This window comes from Molothrus ater, chromosome 7, assembly GCF_012460135.2.
Source record: "Molothrus ater isolate BHLD 08-10-18 breed brown headed cowbird chromosome 7, BPBGC_Mater_1.1, whole genome shotgun sequence".
NCBI classification, from domain to species: domain Eukaryota; kingdom Metazoa; phylum Chordata; class Aves; order Passeriformes; family Icteridae; genus Molothrus; species Molothrus ater.
Genome location: NC_050484.2, coordinates 26,639,161 through 26,657,512, shown reverse-complemented (window position 1 = coordinate 26,657,512; position 18,352 = coordinate 26,639,161). Strand labels below are relative to the sequence as shown.

The window sequence follows — 18,352 nt, the reverse complement described above, 5'->3', positions numbered from 1 at the left end:
TTTTCCAGTCTATCTTCTTAGTTATGAATTTGTCGTGTGAATCATCTAACTAGAGCATTTCTATAAGAAAAGCCTAATTTGATGGAAGCTTTACTTTGAAGCAAAAACAAATATTATTATAATAGTAATGATAATAATTGCCAATGTATTATTGTATTTTGAGTTTTTAAACATAGTGTTTGTGAAGGACTATGTGATTCTGCTGAGGTATTAAGCATTCTCCGAGGGACTATTGAAAGGTGTTTTGAGTACATGAAGCATCTTGAATTGTTTTCCTCTCAAGGAATTTAAAATGTCTCCAAAGTGTTTAAGGGGAAATGAGAGACTGTAATGTATTTCATACTTAGTGCTGTCCTAAAACAGATAAATGCCCTGGAGTGGAGCATTTGAGTTCTTTCGACGTGCTCAACTGTGTCTAGTAATTATCCTGAAATTATTTCATGTCTGAAGAGTTTACATTGGAGAGGATGTGGCTACTTGACACTGTAACTTTGCCAACTCCAGATTATAATAAAGCCTTTCCTCTAGAGTTAAAAATAACCACTTTTCAGCTGGCTTTTGCATAGAAGTCTTGCTGGGGCAGGACAGCACATGCAGTAGAGCAGCATGCAGACCTTTTACCATGAGTCTCTTCAGGAAACTGTGGACGTCCCACATGTGCTAGGGCATTACACATTTGGTAAAGACTTGGACATTGCCTTGAGCAGAAAGGGAATTATGGAGCATGTAGACTAAAACCTGGGTCAGGACCACAGTACCCCTTGCAGGATTTCTTAGACTTGTTGAAATGTTGGTGGGAAGTGACCTCTGAATGTCTCTAATCTAAACTCCACCTCCAAACAGGGCTGGAGCCTCCCCTGAACTGCATCAACCCTGGCTCTGCTGCTGTCGTCTTCAGCACCTCCAAGGATGGAGATGCCACAGCCTGTCTGGTAGCCTGTTCCAGTCCTCTGGTGAAAAAGTTTTTGTTAATGCTCAGTCTAATCTCCAAGTGACAGCTTGTGGACATTGCCTTGATCACTGCTGCCAATGAGAAGGCTTGACTTCATCACCTTTTTAAATGCCTTTGCATAGTGGGCTGCTATTAGGCCCTGTATTGACGTCATCATCCTCAGACCCAGCAAGCCTACTGCCTTCAAGCGCTCCTCAAAGGAGAGGTGGTTTGTGCCCTACTGAGTGTTTCAGCAGTTCACCTGCTGGATCTGTCAAAATTTTCCACCTTGAACAGGAATCTCAAACAGGTGCAGCTCCAGCAGCACCAAGGAGAAGGGGCAACAGCTTTCCTTGATCTCATGCATTATGAGGAATGGTTTGCCTCATTTGTGGCAAGGGGGAACTGCTGTTTTGTACCTAATCTTTCAAGACAACACTTGGGTCCTCCTCATCAGGGCTGCTCTGCAGTCAGCTGGTTCCCAGCCTGAACTGATGCATGGGGTTATTCCAGCGTGGTGCAGTGCTTTGCATGGCTCTGCAAAACTCACTGAGGTTTCTCATGGCCTCAAGTTTCCCAAGGTCTTGCTGATCAAAGCACGGGCGCTCAGAATGCCAACCACCCCACCCAGTTTGGTGGTGCCTGCAAATCTCCAGAGGGAGTCTTCTGCCTCTTGTTCAGGCTTTTAGAACTCCCTTTCCATGAGTAGAGAGGACACAGCCTTGGTCTGTGGGATCTATGGACTAGACATCTTCTGGCACCTCTTCTGCTTTCCCACACCCACCCTTGGCAAAGCTGGCTGAAGCAGTCAGTTCCTGCTGCAGCCTGGCTCCTGGCCTCTCCTTTCCCTGCTCTCCTCTCCCTGCAAGTGCTGACACCAGTGCTTGGGGCAGGGTGGCAGACCAGGCTGGTGGGCGGATGTGGGATACACTCAGCCATCACAGATATTTTTGGCCCAGCTACAATTTTCAGCTATGAAGCAAAGCTTCCTCTAGCAGCAGAGCTGTGAGCAGAGCTAGGCTGTTGTCAGCTCTGAGTGACGATGCTTCACCTCCTGCCACGGCTCCCCACAAAGCTCCAGGCAGTGACAGTCCCCCCTCTCTGCCACCCTGGTGTGTGAGGTGTGATGTATTCACGCTGCTCCAGCCAGGACAGGAGCGCAGCACAGACGGTGACCTCAGGCAGAGGGACCATAACTAACCCCAGCCAGCTTCTGGGCACAGCTGTTTGCAGAGTCAGTGTCTGCTGCTGGCCAAAAAGTACATGATTTTTTTTTTCTGCTTTTGTTAGTTTTTTAATTTTTTTTTTTAAAGTCATGTGCTGCTTTCCTGCTTGTGCTGCTGCCTCCGGAGGTCTCTCTTGCAGCAATGTAAACACGGCTACTGTGTGTCCCCACGATTGCAGCCTGTAGCTCACAATGAGACAGCCAAAGCCAATAGATGAATAGATGTATAATGAGCATTTAAAAAGCACTTATTTTGTCATCCAATCATCCATCTTCCTCATTGTGTAAATATATTTTTTTTTGTTTCCACGACAAAATGACTTTAAAAGAAATGTTCACCAGGAAGAAAGAAAATTTTGATTCTGGTGATAAAATCAGGACAGTCAAAATGATTAATATGACATTGGGGAGAGCTCGCAAATGAGGCTTAATTTCTGTGGCAAAAAGACCTCGTGGATACATCAGTGCTATGTTGTGCCTGGAAATTTAGTGGCAGCTGGAAATTTGATGGTGACCTCTGATAAGTAAGAAAATGGTGAGGGTTTTAATGAATGACTTGAATAACAAAATAAGCCAGTCTGTGTGGTATTCTTCCTGATATTTGTTTTGCTATTAAGTTCAGTTAATGTGGTTCTCATTGTGTCAGGATGATTGTGTTGACAGCACATCACAATATATGAGCACGGGGCAGTTTGACTGTCAGGGAAGGGGACACATTGCTCCACACTCACGAGGTAGAGCAGGGAGGTGACTTTAATAAGATGGCTTTTGGAAGCCTTTGGCAGGAGACGTCACAGATTGTAATGACAGAAAGAGTCCTGGTGAGCTTCTTTACTCTCCTCTCTCAAACTGGCCACAGGACCTAAATGAATTACTTTCTGTTCAACTTTTTTTTTTTTTTCTTTTTTTTTTTTTTTTTGTATCTGTGTGAAAAAAATTAGTCTGTAATTATATCTAGAAAATAGGGATGGCGGGAGGTGGCTTTAACCACAAAGTTTGGGAAAGTTACACTCATGGTGGATTACATTCACTGCAGTATGTTCTTATTAACTTGCAGTGTTTATTCTGTAGCTCTTGTATCTTTGTTGTGAGGTTCAGGAGCATATTTTATTAAATGTTGATTTTCCATGTGAGTATTTATAGACTATGTTTGAGTCACCTGTTAATCTTCCTCTTGTAAAACCAAAATAAGCTCAGTGTTTCTGTCAGTATAATGCACACTTTCAAGACCTCATTCATTCTCAGTTTTTCCAGTTCAGTGTCCTCCTTCTTGGCTGTAACACCACGACTACATTCATACTCCTGGTGGTAGCCACTGCCCACAGCTTCTGCTCAGCAGAGGGCAATGGGAACCCACCTGGGCTGGTTTCCATGTGAAAAATGGACCAGCATGGAATAGATGAGAAGAACTTGAGGGTCAGTACCTGTGAAAGCCTGTACTTGCCACTGGAAGCAGTCCCAAACCCTGACAAAGCCAAATAAATGTGTTTTTTTCTAATTTAAAGCAATAAGGGCTGTGTAAAAGCTGTTCCTTTCTTCATTCATAATATTGCTGTTGATTAAAACCTCAGGCCTGCAGTCCTTTCTATTTTCTGGTGCCTTCAGTATTTTCCAAGGAAAGTTGAGCAAATTTAGCCAGTCATAGCCCAGTCACATTTCTTGGTTATCTTGGAGAGCCTCCTTCAGTATAACTTCCCCAAGGATCCCCAAACCAAAGGCTGGAAACCTGTGAGCTAAAATACTCAGAGAGGCAACACAAAGGCATATGCTGACTATTTTTCATAAGAGCATATTCAGTGCTTGGGTGACCATCTCAGTAAGTCTCTGCAGCTCATTTCAGATCCCTGCAGTTCATCCAGATTCCATGGTCTGTGCATCAGGAGGGAGGTGGAGTAATCCCTGAATAACTGGCTGCTCTTGGGTACACTATAATGTTCACCCTTGATCCTTTATCTGGGGCTTGTGAACACAAAATTGCTAAACTGATATAGAGCATCCTCTTAGACTTCCCAGAAGCAACTCAGATGTTTGTGATGGAAGTCATAAAGGTATGGAGATGTTCTGTTTCTTTTCAGTTTCAGAAGCAAGTGAAGTGTTTCACTCTTTATAGCTCTGTAGCCATCTCTACAGTGTTACAATTAGTCCAATTGACAATTAGTCCAATGGACAATTAGCTCAAGTCCATTTATACCCTTGGCTAATGGGAACATTGTTCTTCCAGAGCAGAAAGGAACTGAATATGTGACTGTATCTCAGTCACTTCACTGCAAATTCTGCTAGTTTGGTTCCAGGTGCTGAAAAGCTGATCAAAACCTCTCAACTCTCCAGTGAAGCAGATGAAACAGGTTTCCCACTCAGTGCTTACCTAAAGGGATTGCAATGAACAGTGAAGCAGCAGAATGAACTTTTGGACTGAACTCACTAGCACACAGCTTGGGTTTCCAGGTACAAACATCCATAGGAGAAGACACTTGTGTTTTTTTAAATACCTTTTTTCAACACAAAAAGTATCCCAAGGTCCCTGCATATCATTACCTCAAGTAGAAAAAAATCCAACAAACAAAATATTCAATCAATCTCTTTTAATCATATGATCAAATTATTTTACCATGGCAAATTGAACAACCATCTAAAACAAGAGATGAAAAGCAATCAGCACAGCAAAGAAATTAATCTGTGAGGAAGTAGGAGAATACAGGGAAGTTTGGGTGACAAAGCTGTGGTGGAGAAGACTTCTTCAGTGAGGGGTTGTGTTAAGAGGAAGAGCAGATGCTGAGAGCCCCAGAGAGACAGGTGCAGAGGATGATTTGGCCTATGTGATGTGGTGGGTTCTGAAGGCCAGGAGAAGGTATTTGATGTTGTGGCACAAACTTCCACACTGGGGGAAGAGCAGCAGATAGACCAGAAAATGGCTGAGATTTCTTTCAGGAGAGGTAGACAAAGAACAAAGAAGTCATTTTCTTCATCAGATTTGGCGTAGAAAGGAATGGGAAGGACAGGAATGTTTAAAAGACAGAGCTGCTGCCAGATCTCTGTAAAATTAATTAGTAGACTTTACCCTATTTTCTACATTCATCAACAGGCTAGAGAGGAAATGAGTGGAATCATTTTAAAGTAATTTTCATTCCAACATATGTACTTTCTAGAAGGATAGTAAAGAAAATATATCATTCCAGTCTTGATGGGATCCTTTGTTTTATAGAGTGTGGCAACTTACTTTTACATTGGACTTCATATTTCCCCAGTAAGTGCAGCAAACTACTTAAACTGTGGAAGGATATTTACTATTTAGAGAAGTCCTTGGACAGCTCTGCAAACTTTGCCTTGTTTCTCAGTCCAAGAGCTATATATAGTCTTTGCCTAATCAAGGTCTCAGTTGTGTGAGCAGAGCTAAATATTTTCGAGAGTATAAAAAAGATAACTCCAGCCATTTTGCTTTGCTAGAGCCAGTGTTTGTCTAACTGTGTAATAACTGAGGATACTGTAAAGGCGCATTGATTTGTGCAATTTCTTGCTCTGAAATTAACAAGCAGATATAAATAATACATCCTAAAAACTTCTAGACTTATCTCTATAAAGCTGCTTAGTTGCTTTTCAGGCTACCTTGTTCTTTATCTCAAGATACGAAACACCAATGACCATCATTATATTGCATCTGACTCTATTGGGCTTGACCTAACTATGATCTATAAATGTTATGACAATAGCAATATTCTATAACCATGGCAGGAAAATAGAAAATTCATCTGTCTGAAAAAACTCATCCAAGGGTGAAATCTGACAGCCAGTGCTGACAAGTACCCTGAGTGAAGTGCCTTTTTCTCAGCTGAAATTTGACCAGGAACCTCAGGGATAGGAAGCCCTCTCCTGAAAAACTCACTGAAAGATTTAGTTTAGTGACTCAGAGTAACTAAGGATCTGTTCCCATTTCTGCTGGTGGACAGACAGTATGAAATGACTAAACAGGGAGTCCCTCTCCTCTTTTGTTCCATCCTGTCCAAACTATCAGACCAGAGAAGAACTGGTAGGACATGAAGGTGCCCTGAGAGCAGGGGGTTAGGAAAATGAAACCTGTGGGCAGTTTTGTGGCTGAGGATCGGGATCTGCAATTTGACATGGAAAAGAAACAGATTTCTCTGTACTGTGGGGGGGAGTTGAGATAGAAAGGACAGGAGGGCTTCCAATGGGATACATAGGTGTGAGTTCAGTCTCTGACACTGTTCTCTTCTTCATCCACCTCCTCTGGCAAACTTTGCCTCTCGCTCTCTCAGTTGGAAAACACCCCCTGACACAAAGGTCGCATTAACCTGAGGCACAGGGCAGTGTAAGAGACAGCACGGGCCTAAAGCCATCAGCTGTCGTTCATTTAAAGAAAACAGGGACTTCCGAGGAGCCTGAGCAGGAGTTTCACACTGGTGTAGGATGGAGCGGCCCGGTTTAAATCACAGCCCAGATCCCAGGCGGCAGCCCCAGCACAGCGGGGATCGCCCGGGGGTTGCCAGGTCCGTGCCTCCCAGGACCCTCACACCGCGCCCTGCGCCAGGCCAGTCCCTCGGGGCCGGCGCTCCGCCCCGGGGCTGCGCGGCCCGTGCCCGCCGGGGGCCGGGGCTGGCGCTGGGGCGGGCCGGGGGAGGGCTCGCCGGGCTGCGGCGCCCCGGCCCGGCCAACCCGCGCCCGCCGGGGCTGGGCCATAAAAGCGCCGGGAGGCGGCGGGGCCGCGGCTCCAGTTGGCGGCAGCCGTGCCGGGCGCTCGTGGGGCGGGCAAGGCAGGGCAGCGCGGCGTGGCCGCCGCTCCGCAGCGCAGGGACCGCCGCCGGCCGCCCCCAAGATGCTGTTTTGGCACACGCAGCCGGAGCATTACAACCAGCACTCGACCGGCAGCTACCTGCGGTGAGTCCCGGGCGGCGGCAGCCCTGGCCCGGGTGCGTGTTCGGTCGGGTGCCCCCGTCCCGCGGCCGCCCGCCCGCCGCCTTCCCTCCCAGTGCCCCGCCGCGCCGCTCCCTCTGCCTGAGGGACCGTTTTCCTTTTTTGCTTTCTCTTTTCCCTTCTTTATTTTTTTAGCGCCTGGTTAGGCAGCTCCCTGCAGCGTTGCTTTCGTGTTTGTGCCGGGTTCCCTCTTCTCCGGGCTGGGATAGCGCAGCTCCGAGGGAGGAGGTGCGGCGGCGGCGGAGCGCTGTTAGAGGTCTGAGGAAAACGCCTGCTGGCAAATTGAGAAGGCACCCAGTTTTCTGGGGATGGGATTTCTTTCTCTGCGTTTTAGGACGATGTGTGAAAAGCGCAGAATTTCACTTTCTGAACTTGCCTAAACCAGCTTTTTCCTGCCTCCGCACAGTTGCGTTCAATTAAATGTGCCTAATTTAAGTACAAGGGCTGCTAAACAATAGTCTGTGACATGTGTAGCACAAACCCGTGTTTCCTCCCTCCAAACGATGTCAAAGCAGGCAACTTTGGGAGTTCCCTTTTTGCTGGGTGCTTGTGAGCGATTTGCCTTCTGAAGATGTAAAGCTCAGCCGTCAGCTGGTGGCGATTGCTGGAGTGGGATTTTGCTGAATTGTGGCAGTGGAGAACCTGGCTGTGGCCCAAGAACCCTGACTTTCGAATGTACCCCCAAATAACCACTCTTGAGAGAGCACTGAGTTTGTCTGGGGAAGCACTTAGATTGCAGATAATGCTTCTCTTTCAAGGAGACACGCTATCTTGACTATTTCTGCTGCCTATCAGTGTACTTGCAAAGGAATTTTATTTTGGACTAAATAATAATTTCCCATTATCCAATAATACAATATTAGGAGATTCTTGCTTTCTGGCAGCTTTTCCGTTTCTTCGTACAAGATTCTTCATCTCCTCCCTCTATGTCAATAACTCAGTTTCACAACATGTATGTGGCAAAAGTCTTGTTCTCTCTTGCTTTGCACTTGCAAATCTGATTAGTTTAGAACAGTGAAAATGGTACTGGCAGAGGAGCATCAGCATATTCTCCTTTAGAGAGTGTTTACGGTGGTCGGGCTGCTGCATTTAACTCCATGGATTTGTAGCAGGAGTGCTAGAAGATCATCAGGTCTGGGTCAGGCTTTACTCCACAATTTAAATTCTGTTTAATGGGCCAGAAAACATACTAGCTTATTTTTGCTGGCTTGGTGCTAGCTGGGGGATAAAGGATATCTGTTCTGTCAGGAAGGCTTTTGTTGGGATGGAGGTGACGTGTGGGTGTTTTAGGAACAAACTTCAGCTTTAGTGAGTACCTGTCTCTGTATAAGTGGCGGGTTTGATCTGGGATTAAAATCCCTGTAGCCACTATTATGGCAACAATGCCCTCAGGTGTTTCAGGGGAGGTTGGCTGAACAAAACCCTTGTTTTTTATGTAGAGATGGCTAATTCTGGCCAATTCACTTTCCATGAGAATGTGTCAAGACATGCATTTCTAACAGGGGCATTTTTCTGCTGAGCAATGCCGTTCTGAAGGCTTTCTATACCGCCTTGTAGTGATTACAAGAAACTGAAATAGTACAATATTTGAAGTTGCTGTAAGAAGAGTTTACATAAGTTACATTTTGCAGAGATCAAGAGCTTTCTGTGTATTTGAGACATCAGTGTAAGTTCTGCTGTACTTCAGTGGTATTTGTAGTAGGAGCAAGATGATGCTACAGAAAAATTCTTATAAATTTTCATTCATTTTTAATGAAAACGCAGTACATGTTCTACCCTCTGTTCTGTCAGCTGACTGAACTCTCAATTAGCTTTCTCTCCTTCCAGGGATGCAAACTAATTGTTATTTAAGTGCAGAACTGTAATTCTTTAGGATCACGGTGAAAATTGGGAAAGTTTTAAGGAGTTCAATATTTCTTTTTTTTTTTTTTTTAGGATAGGAACTGTTGTAAAAGCCTCTTTTTCCCTAAACTTGATTTTCAGCTCTTGAGTGAAGAGTTAAATAAGTGTTGTGATGGCTTATATACTTATAACTTAAAAAATCTTTTGACCTCATTCTAAGTTCCAAACACTTATAATAAGGTCGAATGCTTAAGAAGGTCTTGCCCAAAGCAGTTTACACCACAGGCCATTAGTTTAAATGCTCTAGGAATAAAAATGTGATTAACTTATGTGGCTTTGTTAGAGCTTAAATACGGTGAAGCTTTCCAGAAACCAAGTCATGGATTCCTCCATGCTTGCAGAATTCAGTGATCAGACAGCTGTGCTGGCAGGTGTAGGGGTGCAGAGAACCTGATGTGAAATATGGTATTTAAATTTTGACTTCCCCTTGCCTGAATTTCTCAGCTCTTCCAGGTGAGTGTATGTAAAAATTCCTCACCCCTAACTGTTAAACCCAGGCCAGATTTTGTGCGCGGTTTCTGCCGGAGTGCAGAAGTTTTCGGGCGCTGGAGTTTTTGACCTGTTCTCATCTGTAAAGCCACAGGCATTCAGAGAGCATTGTGCAGAGAGGGTCAGGAGCAAATGTTGGCATCCTCAGGAGCAAATGTTGGCATCCGGGCCGAGTGAGATGACTCCGGGCTGGGTGAGATGACTCCGGAGCAGTATCAGATCCTGCATGTGTGTGGAGCAATGCTATCTATTTCAGAAATCTACTGCAGGCATTTCTGTCACTTCATTGCTGTAGTAAATCATCACTAAGGAAAAAAAAAAAAAGCCTCTCTGTGGCAGCAGTTAGGCAAGAGCTGTGATTATGTCAGTAATGCCAGGAAGCAAATGGGGCTGGATGCCTTCGAGTGGCTGATAATACTGGGGGCGTGGGGTTGCAAGAGAGAATGGAAACAGAGATGGGTGTTTCTTTTCTTCTGTCTGCATCTGAAATGGCACAATTTGCTCTCTGGCATTGTTTTCTATTAAACAGGAGTACCTGTGTTTGAACCAGGCACTTGAGCAGTTTACTCTAAACTGCTGCACTGTTTCACTGATGACCTGGGTAGCCTTCAAGGTTGTGAGTGTTATAAGTGGATCATTAACTGAACAGGCAAGGAAAAAATTCTTAATGGCCTTTCAGGTTGCGTGCCTGTACGTGCTGGATGGTTTTTCTTAGAGCATTTTGTGTATGGGGTTGTCAAAAGGAGCAGAGCTATAGCCTGTGTAAAGTGAATCTCGAGTCTTCACACATCTGGAAGAAATAGAGGAGAAAAAGAATCACTTGTTCTGAATTGTCACCGTGTTCAGTATAATCCTCCTAATTTGGAAGGGTATTAATGTTTTAAGTAGATGGACACAGTGATCAGCAGCGTTAGTGGCATAGGAAGGCTAATGTGGCTCTTCAGTATCAGACAGGCTGAGATAAGGATGCTTATTCCTGACATCTCATTTTGTACTAATCAACTCATCATTTGTTGAGCTCTCAGCCTTGCTAATACCAGTTCTGCTTGGGGATTAGTGTGGGTTGGGATCAGCCTGGGACTAAATCAGCAGGCAGGTCACTATCAGCATTTTGTAAAGAAGTGGGAGCTGGGGCTGTGTGCAGGTCCTAGTGAAGCTGCTCCCACACACCTGTGTGTGCATTTACAAAGTTAGCCCCGTGCTGACTTAAGAGCTGTATGCTTCCTTGGGACCAGGTTTACTAGAATGCAGGGACATATTATGAATAAACTAATCCAGCCGTTCATGCCATCATTTACCTGAGTATCTCCTTTGTACACCAGAGCTTTGTCTGCTTCCCACCCATGGCTGCTACTTGAAGACATTTTACTGATCTGACTTTTGGCTGTCAAAGTGCCCTTTCTTGGTTTTTTTTTTTTTTTTTCTGAAAGTCTTTCATCTGAGAACCTGAGAACTCTTAATCAAATACATCCACAAGGATGAAGGATCTATTTTTGATTTTTTTTTTCCTCATCCAGAAGACTGCTTAACTGAAAAGTGAATCTGATTTATTTCTTGAAACCTTGCATTAGTTCTCAGGCATACTCTGTTCTGCTGTTCTTTTGTGAGCAGTGCTGATATCTTAGATGCAGAAGTTGCCTGCTTACATTAAACAGGCCAAATTCTTCCTCTTTTAGCCATTTTAACCTGGTGTTTCTCCAGAGACCATCCTGTTATCTCAGATGGTGAGAAGCAGATGCAGATTGAGGCTGGGATAGCCCATAAACTCTTTCTGACTGTGTATAACTTGTGCATTGCAGAGATGTGCTTGCGCTGCCCATCTTCAAGCAGGAAGAGCCGCAGCTGTCTCCTGAGAACGATGCCAAGCTGCCACCCTTTCAGTACGTCCTCTGCACAGCCACCTCCCCCGCCGTGAAACTGCATGAAGAGACTCTGACCTACCTCAACCAAGGTAGGGTCTGCAGTACACTGAAGGAGAGGATATTTCCTGGGAACAGTTCATGAGATGTGATCCCATACTTTGCCTTACCGGGAGGGCAGCGGGATGGGAAAAGAGGGGTAGAAGTGGGGAGGGGGTGGAGGAAAGGAGAAATATTTAATTTTCCACATTTAGATACCAGATTATCAAGTATTTTAAAATAATGAAATACCTCTGATTTAACTGTTGACTTAAGGCAGTGTTACAGCATGCACAGTTCCCTGTGGCAAAGCACTGGCTTGATCTCAGACACCTTAAGCTGCAGCCTCCTGCCTTTATCTCACAGGGCCAGATTGATGAAGCACATTGGACTGGGGAGGGCTCTTACCCCACTGCAAGTCCCGTGGCACTGCTGGAGGGTATAGCCAGGGAATGATTTAGCAGGTATCCAAGGGCTGCTCTGAGGTCTGGGCAGTGACATCTCTCCAGCAGGCTGGCTGGTGCCTCTGCTCAGTGCCTAACTTGACAAGTTGCCAGGGTTCAGTGCAGCAAGGCCCTGTATAGCTGACCTCACAGACTGGTTCATACTCCTGGATAAACACTTTGTTTCTCTGTGTTCTTTCCTTTTCCCCCCTTTGGCAGCATTTGTGCAGACACATCTGTGGTTGGTGTTTGGCTGTCACTTTGCAGCACCTCCTGTGCTGGGTCTTGAGGGGATCAGACCTCTCCATGCACAGATTATGCTAAAACAAATTTTTGCTCAGTTTCTGCCAGGCTGTAAAAAAGGGTCTAACAACAAGCTGAAGGCTGTCTGCTCTTTCACTGAGATCCCCTCCTGCCTCAGGATACTGCCTCATCTGTAAGCTTCATGCCCTGAGTAGGATGCTCACTTGGGTGCCTCCCTGGATAGATGTCTCTTAATGCTGGTAGAAATTGGAGCCCTGACCTCCCTTGGGCTCTGACCTCAGGCGCAGCTGGCTGCTGGATCTGTGTTGACAGCTGGTAGACCCATAGAACCCCCACAGAAAGATCAGCCTCTACCCAAGGAACGAGGTATTTCCTGTCATCTAAGCTGGCACTGTTCTATCTTTCAGGATCAAAAGATGCTTGGAATATGTGACTGTGTCATCTCAGTTTATCTATCTAAACACAGCTGATCCCAGGAGGTTATAATGGGGCATATCAATTGTGAAATTGAGATCAGTCTTCCTATGAAACACAATTCTTCCTATTGGAATAAAAGGTTTTTTAAAATGAAAATCTGTTGACAGCCAAATATTTTAGCATACTTGAAGCAGTGCCTACTTTTTTACCTTGGCAGGGAAAAAGTTAGACAGCTCTTAATGCAATACCATGAGTTTGTTAAAAAACTTCGTGACTGGAGCAATCCATGTTTTCCTTTGTAAAGTGAGACAGTTACTGCCTTTTATATAGACCATGTTGTGTTAGGCTTTGTCCTGCTTACTATTGCAAGGAGTTGTCTACAGTTACATCTTGAACGGTGCTTCCTGCTTTGTTGTCATTTCTTGGACATCATCTATTTTTCATCCCTCAAGGTGGGATGTCTTTGCAGAATACAGAAGAGCATGAATCTGGGCAGGCCTGGAGGAGCAGAGCAGGGATGAGGCGGGCAGGAGCTGTGCAGAGGGGCCGACTGGGGAAGCTGGGCTGTCTAGTTTCTGTTAGTGGGCTATTGGTGAGAACATTGCCATGGGTTGAAAAGGGATGAGGATTAAAAGGCTCTGTCAGAAAATGAATCCCCTTAGTAGAGTTGTGTTCTATGAGCCTGATGAGGTCTGTGAAGGGGACCTCGAGGCAGCTGAGGTTTCTGGAACCAGTGCTTGTGGCATGGGAGAAGAACTGGCTGACTACAAAGCACTGTGACCCAGCTACAGTGCCACATCTCATGAAGCAATTTAAGACCATTCCTTGTGCCTTATCAGCTTGTGCTGGCTGTAAGCAAAGGGACACCTCTTGCACCTTAACCTCCTTCTGTGTTTATCGTGGATTGGCCAAGCACTGTTACATAAAACTTCCCTTCTTGAGTGTTGTGATGGGTTACTTTAGCAAATGGGTAACTTCATTAATGAATGTCCCTCTGCCCTGCCTGTGTGTCCGTCATGGCTGGCTTGTAGTAAGGTAGGTACAAAGACAGTGGCTGTCCCAGCAGCACCAACAAAGCAATTCACATCCAGTGTGGTTGCTTTCTCAAAATGTGAGTAAGGGCTTTGGGGTTTTCTCCTTGCTAGGTGATTCTTGCTGTTGAAATGCTCCTTCTCAGCTTTAGCTCTTTACCACTCACTTATGAGCTTTTGTCACTGTGAAGCAGCTCTGCTTCCTGCCCTGGAACACATTCTCCACATGTGACAGGTTCCAGTGGTGGTGAGTGGACCAGCTCAGGAATGTGCATATGCAGAAGTGCATGGAAGAAAGCTCTGTCAGACCTGACCTATGGGCTTAGGAAAGCTGGAAGTACTGGGTAGCAAACTGAAGGCCATGTTGAGTAGCAGAGATGGAAGAGGAATCAGTGGAGAGTTCCATGTGGGATCTGAAAAGACTTCATATGGTCTAGGAAGGAGGACTGTCCAGTGGCTGTGTTTGTGTGCAGGTGGGAGAGGGCTCCAGACTTGGGAAGCATAATGGCTTCTCTTGAGCCTTGCTTCTTGCAGGATAGACCTAGAGGGATGGTCAGTGGTGTTGAGGAGGAAGAGGTCTTTGGTCTGGACTCTCCCCAAGGATGGAGGCTGAGAGGACTCTGGAGCTGGAAACCAGAGACCAGTGTTTGCACAAAGGGGCAGGGGAAGGATTTGTGAGGGAGCATAACGGAGTGAGCTTAGCTGTTAAGTTGACTTGGGGACATTCAGCAGTGGCAGAGTCCCAAGTTTGTCTGCTCCAGTTTGAAACCATGAGTGCTCTCTGGCCACAACTCTAGAACCAGCCTGTAAATGAGGTAACTAGAGTCAGATCTGTAGCTTGGTTTCCAAAGACTGACTCATTACACTTGTCAGTCCCAATCTCTTTCCTCTCCTGCCTTCCCACATTCCTTGGGAGACTGGAGCCAAATTGAACTCAGTATTAGTTTGTTGATCCTTAGGGCAGTTCCTTCATTAAGAGGTCTTTACTGGATCTCAGGAGGATTACTCATCTGATGGGACAAAGTACAGGCTTATTAGTGTGGTGTCTCAATACCACTCCACCTTCAGTCCATGAGACTGGTAAAGGTGCTGTCCTTGCACTGGAAGCTGCTGTTGGCATTTCTCCTTTGGTCAGGGATCACATCTGTCAACAGAACTAAGTTGTCCAGAAGTCTGCAGCACAAACATCCTAACGTTTCTGGAACTAGCCTGCCTTTTAGCACTATTTCAGTGTCTCTTGTGGATAGGGATTTTCAAGCAAACAATCAACCAGCAACCATATTACAAACCACTGCTTCAGCAAGATGGCTTGATGCAGTGCGTATTCCATGGTCATATGGGGTGTGGTTTGACCAAGGCTGGTTGAAACCAGTTTCAGTCATGGACAGAATTGGATGCAATGAAAGGTGGTTCCGGACATTGCAGCAGAAGGAATGTGGAGGAAACAAGCACTGTGCACAGTAGATCTGAAGGCTAATAAATTTGAGGAATAAAGTCATTATTGTAAAAAACAAAATGTCAAAAATCACAAAAACCTGAAAGTCATTGCCCAGGGGAATCAGCTTGTAGTGCCAGAACCACATGTGGACTGTGAGCTGTTCAAGTCATGATTTTGTTTCATGACCAGTGTTGGGCTGGCTCAGAACTTCAGATGGTAATTACTTCAGATGGAGGGAGGCTAAGTTTGGTGGCAGAGGGTCACTGAAAGCTGTGTGAGAGATCCAGCCCAGAGTCCCAGTGGTACTTCAGAGTAACTTGCTGTCATCTGCCTGTGAAGTTTCCTTGGGCTCCATTCAGCTCTCCCGCTCTGCAGTGTGTGGCTTGTGGTTCTTGGCTCTGCAAAGACTTTAGTGTACAGCTGGCTAGGGTTTGGAAGGCTGGACACCCCTGCTTTATGGTGTCTTCCAGAAGTCAGCCTTAGTGCCAGTCCTACATGGTTCAGAAGACAAACCCAGGCCGTGAGGGAAAACCACTAATATCTGAGAGAACTTGTGATTTTGGGAGTGTTGCTGTAGAGGGGTATTAGCAAGTGACGCCTCATAAACCTAATGATGGACTTGAGTCTGGGTCACACCTCAACAAAAGCCCAAATTTCACCCCCACAGTGCCAAGGCATATATCCAGGTTCAAGATATGTGTGCATAAACTGGCACATTTTAAATGGTGCTGCATTAAAATCTGTTAGGTGTTGTCCTGCCTCAGCTCGACTGCAGATGTGCTCTGGTTGCTTCTCCAAAGAAAGGTGCAGAAAGCACTGGGCAAGAGGATGCTTTGGAGTAGATGCCTAATTGTTTGAGTGGGAGATGAAATTGCTTACAGCAGGAGGCAGAAGAGAACCTTTGCCTCCCTTAGAAAGTCTAAAGCTCAAATTTGGTTGCCTAATCTACAGCAAGAGAACCCAGTTTTAAACACTGAGTTTTACAGTAAATGAAAAAAGCTGTTTTATATTGACGTTAACTCCTACGTAATTGAGTTTTTATGGGGTCACAACTGCCTGGATGTTTATACTTTTCCTGGAATGGTTCTTTATTTGCCTAAATGAAGTGTAGAGAAAGCTGAGTGACCAGCTCTGGCTGGGTGTGCTTCTGGTTTAATTATAGCTCTGTTTATGGGGATATTTTTGCTTTGTCCCGTGCTAGGACTACCTCTTTTCCTAACAGTGACTGCCACCACTGACCAGGCTCTGGACATGTGTAGGAGCTCTGCTGCTGGTGGCTTCTCCCATGTGGACAAACATTCCACCCTTGCCTGAGATCACAGGCACAACAGTGGCTTTGTGCCATTGGGACTGTGAGTACCAGGTGCCCCTGGTTCCTGCCCACCCACCCATGCATCCTTTTTCCCTAATTGTAATGGGATGCCATACTGCTCCTTGACCCCTTTCCACTCTGTTCTTGGGTTTGGATGGCTTAAAAAATGAAATGGCTAACAATGCTGATTTGTCTTTCCCATTTCTGAAAGTGGCTTTTGGTGTTTTTGGTTCTTGTGGTGCACTTCATCTTTGGAGAAGGAATTTGTCTCCTGCCTGACTTTGAAGACAGCTCTGAGTAGGTTCTGGTGTCTCAGCTGAAGCCATTAATTGTGCTAGAAGCAATTTCCCCATATGTTTGGCAGCTCTGTCTTCACTTGGCAGCCCAGGATAAACAACCCTGTCTCCAAACCACACCATCCCAAAGCTCACCATGAATCTTGCTTCAGATGACAGGGCACCTCTGTGTAAGTAGAGCATCTGACTTCTGTTGTCCCGAGGAAGCTAGAATCTCAGTTGTCTTTTAACCAAGAGGCTGTTTTCTATTCTTTTTGTAATCCTTTCTTCTGTTGCTAACATCTGGATGAAATTCAAACGGGATTGTGAGCTTGCTGGATTGTAGCCTGTGCACAAATCCTACTGGAAGCCCCTAGACTGCATTTTGTTCCCCCATAAATCTTCAATATCTGTGAAAAAAGGGAGTGCTCAGAAGTTCCTCAGAGTGTAGTAAGAAGTATGAAAATATTGGGAAGATTTTTGCCTGATATTCCACATGATTTTTGTAACTTTACCTCATTATCCATATCTATTTGAGATTCCTTTAATTATGACAGAGAGTTTTTTGCCTGTGATTTTACAGGATTTGCTGTTTGTGTGAATGTTACTTGTCATTGTGAGGTGATGTAGAAGTTTTCCAATTAGCCTCCTCTAATTCGTGCCCTAAAAGATCACATTTTAGATAGCAGTAAGAAGCTTGAAAAATACTGTAGGTTTGACCTGATTAACTGTTTTTGTAGGAATAATATACATTTTTATAAGTGAATATACTTTTTTTCCTTAAGAGGTAGGGAAAAACCCACCCTTTTTTTCCTCCTATTTGCTTCCTATGAAGCATTTATTATATGTCCCTGAAACTAGACAGCAAGCAGTGAAATTCCTCCTGTCCCAGCTTGGTGCCACGTTTGGGACTGGTGTGGAAGGTACAGTCAGCTTTGATCCCATCTCCTTCCCTGCCCTGTGGTGGCAGCCTGATTGAGCAGCTACGGGTGGGAGTGGGACTGGCTTCTCCCAGTTTCCTATTGCAGAAATGTGGAGGAAGGGACTTAACCTGAGGGCATCTAAGGGAGCTGCTAGGTCAGGAGTCATACTCAGCTCTTCTGCATCCCTCGTCAGCACCCTCACCCAGGACCATTCATTTTAGTTATCTGAAACTCAAGTAAATATTACACACAAAGCTACTCCTTCAAAGCTATAAAACCTGTTGTCCAAATTGACTTAAAACAGGTTGAAACCAGAAAAAGCCTGTATTTTTTACTTACACAGAGAGGGTTGAGGTTTTCTGAGCTGGACAGATGTGACTAAGATAATCCTGGGTGTTTCAATACATGCTAAAGAAGTGGAAATACAGGAAGAAATTATTTTCACAGGGTAGGTATTTTTTTAAGCTTTCCGTTGGAGGTCCATAATTTTTTCACTGATTAATTTGTATGAAAAATCAAAATTTATAACATGGTTTAGCTTGGGTGAGATCAAGTGGAAGTCTATGCAGAAGAAACCCAAGTGCACACAGTGAAGTGAGCAACTAGAAGAATTTTTGTGTCCACTGGCTTGTCTTGTGTCCTTGATTCAAAGTGAGACTTTGGGGATTTAAATGCACCTCCCTCTCTTGAGTGGAAACCATTGTCAATGAGGAGTGTTTCTGTTAGTGCCTGTTAGCTATGAAGTGTCACCACTGTAAAATAGACCATCTTCAAAAGTCTGTGGAGAGTAGGACTCTGAAAAATGTCCATATAGTAAATGAGCAGTGAAATTTTCCTGCAGCAAACTTGGCTCCCAGGCAGCTCTTTGGCTTTCCCAC

The 18,352-nt window shown here is 45.0% G+C and overlaps 1 protein-coding gene across 1 annotated transcript in view; it reads left to right on the top strand.

Annotated features, from left to right (window-relative positions):
* Positions 1 to 6,984: 6,984 nt before the first annotated feature.
* TFCP2L1 (transcription factor CP2 like 1) overlaps positions 6,985 to 18,352 on the top strand; it is a 30,417-nt gene continuing 19,049 nt past the window's right edge. The window contains exons 1-2 of the mRNA XM_036386802.1: positions 6,985 to 7,046; positions 11,273 to 11,424. Of these exons, the coding sequence (XP_036242695.1) occupies positions 6,985 to 7,046; positions 11,273 to 11,424 (214 nt within the window). The remainder of the gene's footprint in view (positions 7,047 to 11,272; positions 11,425 to 18,352) is intronic.